General features: G+C 35.3%; 2 protein-coding genes across 2 annotated transcripts; both read left to right on the forward strand.

The window, feature by feature from the left end:
- The first annotated feature begins 479 nt into the window (after positions 1 to 479).
- LOC141298935 (olfactory receptor 52E8-like) lies at positions 480 to 1,364 on the forward strand. Its single transcript, XM_073829231.1, has one exon. It carries the CDS (start codon positions 480 to 482, stop codon positions 1,362 to 1,364), a length of 885 nt encoding a protein of 294 aa, XP_073685332.1.
- Positions 1,365 to 1,633: 269 nt separating this feature from the next.
- LOC141299397 (olfactory receptor 1C1-like) lies at positions 1,634 to 2,617 on the forward strand. The gene has a single exon (XM_073829757.1). It carries the CDS (start codon positions 1,634 to 1,636, stop codon positions 2,615 to 2,617), a length of 984 nt encoding a protein of 327 aa, XP_073685858.1.
- The last annotated feature ends 3,383 nt before the right edge of the window (positions 2,618 to 6,000 follow it).

Consider the following 6,000-nt stretch of genomic DNA (forward strand, 5'->3'; position numbering starts at 1 on the left):
CATAATAAAAATAACGTTCCAGAAAACTTACAAATGATGTTTGCGATTCTTAATGTAATCAATCAACTGGTGAAATATGATGATGCTAGTTCTATGTATTAGTTACATTATTTAATCTAATTACCGGAGATGTTTAAATTTAGCCCGAGATGTGGACCAAGAATTAATGGCAGTACAACCAGGACAAATACAGATACACTAACTATCTTTGACGTTATTGTCAGCGCCGTGATTTGATTGGCTAGATGTCAGCTCTATAGTGGTGTGCCATTGGTGGGGACTCTCATTCAGTGATTGGCTGAAGGGATTGACATCTCTTCATTCAGTATATAATGCATTAGGGGAAGCCCGCAGGCTGGTTAAACCTCCTTAAGACCTTACTGTGAGTATATCACAATAATTTTTCATTAACATTATTATAATATCAAATTTCGACCTTACTGCATTCTGCTTTTCTACCCAGACAGGATGAAAAAAAGATGATTCAAGAGGTTATTGGAAGCAGGAATATTTCCTTCCTGTCCGCTGGATTCTCTGGTATACCTCACATGAGATACTATTATATATTCTTGTTTACTGCCTACTTGATTTCTTTCATAGGAAACTCCTGCTTCATGTTTGTTATCGTTACGGACCGAAATCTTCACACTCCTAAATCTATCGCTGTCTTTAATTTATCACTGACAGACTTTTGTCAGAGTATCACTGTGATCCCTCAGCAACTGGATGCATTTTTGTTTGGGAATCAGCTGATCCCGTATGGATTGTGCTTGTTCAATATGCCTTCCAGTGTGTTATTTGTTTCAGTGCATTCACTAACTCTCACTCTTCTGTCTTTTGACAGATTAGTAGCCATTTGTTTACCACTGAGGTATCATATGATTGTGACTCACAGATCAATGTTTGTTATAATCGGTGCTTCATGGATGCTAGCACTGATGCAAACAATCATCAGCAGACTTTCTTTTTGTAGAACTAGTGTCATAATCATTCATGTCTGTGATCGGGGGTCAAATTTCCCAAGCTGTGTCAGCATGAGTGTTCTGTTTCAGGGGATCATGTTTTCGGTTTTTTGTATTATCTTTTCATATACATGCATAGCTGTGGCATTGTTCAGAATCACAACCCCACAGGACCGTCAAAGAGCCACAAAGACATGTTCTGCTCATTTAATATTAGTGGCCGTATTTTATGTGCCCATCTGCCTAACATGTGCCTTTCAGGTCCTTTTAAGCACCAACACTATAATAATTATTCTTACTCTGACATGTGTGCTTCCTTCGATGCTTAACCCTATAATCTACACTTTCATGACAAAGGAGTTTATGGCTCCTGTGAAAAGGACGAATTATGTTTTCATCTAGAATATGATTTTTGTATGGAATTCTTTTATACTTGAAGTATAAATTGTAAGTGCAGCATCTTTAATCTTGTGCCAGTCTTATGTGAAGTAAACGTAAAATCCTTACCATATTCCTTTGTATTGTAATGTTTAGACATACTGTACTGTATTTATTCAGAATAATAGGAAGGCTGAGAGTTATGCAGTGAATCATAGTGCCAAGAAATACTGACAAATCAGTTCTTTATCACAGGTAACGCAACAATCCAGACAACGGACAGCTTGACTTCAATGCATTCAAACTCCTCTGAAAATAAGACCTTTGTTCGTCCTGCAACATTCTTCATCAATGGCTTTTCTAATTTCCCACATGCAAAATACTACTATGTGTTTTTGTGCTTTGTATATGCTGTGACCGTCTTGGGGAATTCATTTATCATGTGTACCATTTATTTGTCCCGCAGACTTCACACAGCCAAACACATTGCGGTCTTTAATCTGGCCTTTTGTGATCTGTGTGGAAGCTCAGCTTTGATTCCGAAACTCATAGATATGTTTTTATTTGGACACCAGCTCATTTCATATGAAGCATGTTTGGCAAATATGTTTTTTGTGTTTCATTTCATGAACATACAGTCTTTGACACTACTTGTCCTGGCTTATGACAGACTAGTTGCTATTTGTTTTCCTTTACGGTATCATGCAATTATTACCAAAACATCCATGTCACACCTTATAGGCAGTATGTGGATTTTTTCCATGGCTTTATTTGCTGTGCTTGTGGGATTAGTCAACAGACTGTCTTTTTGTAGATCCACTGTGGTCCAGAGTTATTTCTGCGATCATGGCCCAATCATCAGCCTTTCTTGTAATAGCAATTCCTTAAATTACCTCATGGCATATATTTTATTTGGTCTCCTGATTTGCCTGCCGGTGATAGTGATAACCCTCTCATATTGTTGCATTGCTGCAGCATTGCTTAAGATTGCTCATGGCGCTGATCGCATCAAAGCCATGAAAACCTGCACCTCACATCTTGCGTTAGTGGCAATTTTCTATCTCCCAATTTTAGGTGTAAATGTTAAATCCATCTCAACATCTATTGATCCAAACTCACGGATAATTAGCACTTCCCTGACTCAGGCAATACCACCTATGCTGAATCCCATCATATACACTCTGAAGACAAAGGAAGTCATGCAATCCATAAAAGAACTGTACAAACGACACAAGGTGGACACTGTTATAGAGAAAAAAGTGAAACAGAGTAGATAAGGCACTTGTCATTTTAGAAATTGTCCTTAACATTTTTGTTTTGTTTCATGTTGCGTATGAATATCAGACAATCTACGTATATAATCTGATTATAATTGATCATGGAACAAGATGGCTGGCTAGATATTATATAATAATTGAATAAATTCTTCATATGCAATTAGAATTTAACATCACGGTGCTCAAATAAAAATATTTGCACAGATTTTGTGTGGCTCTTCTGTTGTAGTTTCCAAAATGTATTTTAAATTAAAAAAATGTAAATTTTTAGGGCTGTTTCAAAAATGTGTATGCTAAAGAATAATATATTAAAGTGTAAAAATGATTTAACATACAGTTAATAAGTAAGTTGAAAACATCTAGCCGTTCAAACCACAGGTGGCATTTAGAGAAGCGAGGTCAAATTTTCTAGAGATAGTCTAGTGGTAGCTAGTTTATGGGGAACACCAGAGTTCAACAGAAACAGGCAAAATATGAGTAAACAAGTGTTGTTGTAGCCTTCAAACGGTTACAGTGGGGTTTTTTTGGGTTTTTTTAAAGGTACTAAAGTACTTAATCACAAAGACAGAACTAGACATAGACAAAAACGTTATGTATATAATGTATAAAAAACAGGAGTGGTGTTTGTGTAGTGCTCATTACAGATGTAGGCCTATTTGGAAAGGATGCTAGCACCCTGCTGAAAACAACAACAAAAACAATAGAAACCATCACAGAATTTGTAATGGTTTTACTGGTTATGCTGGGAACTGTACTGGTTTTAATGGTCCTATTGGTCTTTACTGATAATTGGTCGACTTCTATTGGTGGCTTGTTAAAACCACTAAATCTTAATGGAATATGTCACAAAACACGGGAAATCTTTTTAATGGTTAAAAGTTGATGGTTTGTAATGTTCGTAATAGTATTTTGTAGTGGAAACAATTAAAACCTCTGTGATGGTTTCAGCAGTATGTGGTTATATAACATTGCTCTCAACATGAATTATATTAGACAGTAGTTCCCCAGTTATTATTTTTCAAAAGAAATGCTGTGAGCTACTGTAAAACTATTGTTCACAAGCTAGTTGTAGCCTATGCCAGTGTTTTTCAACCTTTTTTGAGCCAAGGTACATTTTTAATTGAAAAAAATCACAAGGCACACCAACAATCGAAACTGTAAAAAAATTAAACTCTGTAGCCTATATTAAACAATATACAGCCATTCTTATCGAAGTGTCTTGAACAGGAATCAAATAAACATAACCTGGGCCTGTTTGGATGAACACAGAGCTGATATCCTGGCAGGAATTGAAGACACACACAAAGCTCTTCCTCAACAGCTCTCTCTCGAATTTTCTTATACAAACATAACGAATGCACTTCAAAACGAAGTTTTCATATATAAATTCAGGAATCACGAATATGACAAAATAATATTATTTTATACATATATTAATTGTTTAGCTATAATAGTTGTATCAAATGAATAAGGAAGTTATAGTGCCTTGAATTTATTAAGTAACATTTAATTTCGTTCGTTTCGCTCTCTGGAAATGTAAAGAAAAAATATCGTTTTTACTTGGAATTCGTTTTTAATCCCTGGTTTTAAACAAGCATATACATGAGATAATTTATATATTATTGCTTGAATAAACGTTTACAAATAGTGCTAGACATTTTATAATTAAAGTAATTAAACAGACCTACACTGTAAAAAAATTGCTGTAGTTCTGCAGCTGGTTGCCAGTAACTTACTGTAGATTTTTGATTTATGTTATTTACTGGCAACAGTTTGTTCAAAGTTAAATGAACATTAACCCCTTAAGCTCTGGCCACGCCCTAGGACCCACCGGTGGGTCCGCAGGGGGGTCATCGTATTATTTTTAAAAAATCTATTAATTGTTAAGCACAAAACTAGACATATATGGTATTTTTTGAAAGCTTAGAACCTCTGCTTTCTTGCGAATCCCATGATATTTGCATTAATTTTACATAAAAAAAAAAAATACAGTCTAAATTTGTTATTGCGCAACCTCCCCCCCCCCTCGAGAAAATCAGACAAATAATGATGTTTCATATTTATGGCACACAAACTCACTAAAAATAGACAAGTCATATATCAAATGAAAGCTCTTACTCTCAGGAATACAAATATGTGCTTCACTTCACAGATTTTTCACATTACAGTAAAATATCAAAGAATAATTTCAAAAGAATCACGAAAACTGAAATGACTCCTGTGAACAAGCAAACTTTTGCATCATATTTCTGCACTGATAACTACATCTGTGTTCACATACTAGCCTAAAATCCTATATCAACTTTTAGCTTAGGTTGTTTTCTTCAAAATGAGACCATTTCTGTCAGTTTATTCCGAAGTATATGGGTAGGGCGCCCTTTGGTGTGTCTACTGCTTTCAGAAATTGAAAAAAAATTACTAATGCAAAAGCACAATCGGAGATTCTTATGCCTCCTTTCAGTCAAAGCTAAATAACTTTTGCTTGGAAGATGTTATCAACAAAATTCTTTTTTCTCGTGTTTCCTGCCACCTTGTGGAATCAAAAGAAACTTTCTGCTGGGAAATAGACCAAACAGGTCCTAAATTACAGACTTGTAAATATCAACTAAAATCTCTTCAGCTCTGGCCACTCCCTTGGACCCACCGACGGGTCCACGGGGGGGGGGGTCATCGTATTATTTTTTTTAAATCTATGAACTGTGAAGCACAAAACTAGACATATATGGTATTTTTTGAAAGCTTAGAACCTCTGCTTTCTTGCGAATCCCATGATATTTGCATTAATTTTACATAAAAAAAAAAATACAGTCTAAATTCGTTATTGCGCAACCTCCCCCCCCCCTCGAGAAAATCAGACAAATAATGATGTTTCATATTTATGGCACACAAACTCACTAAAAATAGACAAGTCATATATCAAATGAAAGCTCTTACTCTCAGGAATATAAATATGTGCTTCACTTCACAGATTTTTCACATTACAGTAAAATATCGAAGAATAATTTCAAAAGAAACACAAAAACTGAAATGACTCCTGTGAACAAGCAAACTTTTGCATCATATTTCTGCACTGATAACTACATCTGTGTTCACATACTAGCCTAAAATCCTATATCAGCTTTTAGCTTAGGTTGTTTTCTTTAAAATGAGACCATTTCTGTCAGTTTATTCCGAAGTATATGGGTAGGGCGCCCTTTGGTGTGTCTACTGCTTTCAGAAATCAAAAATGAATAATGTAAAAGCACAATTGGAGATTCCTATGCCTCCTTTCAGTCAAAGCTAAATAACTTTTGCTTGGAAGATGTTATCAACAAAATTCTTTTTTCCTGTGTTTACTGCCACCTAGTGGAATCAAAAGAATCCTCCTAAAGGAACATAGACCT

The sequence above is a fragment of the Garra rufa genome, chromosome 23, assembly GCF_049309525.1.
Source record: "Garra rufa chromosome 23, GarRuf1.0, whole genome shotgun sequence".
NCBI lineage: Eukaryota > Metazoa > Chordata > Actinopteri > Cypriniformes > Cyprinidae > Garra > Garra rufa.

Excerpts from the sequence above, each read along its gene's own strand:
- LOC141299397 (XM_073829757.1), top strand. The coding sequence starts at position 1,634 with ATGCATTCAAACTCCTCTGAAAATAAGACCTTTGTTCGTCCTGCAACA.
- LOC141298935 (XM_073829231.1), top strand. The coding sequence starts at position 480 with ATGATTCAAGAGGTTATTGGAAGCAGGAATATTTCCTTCCTGTCCGCT.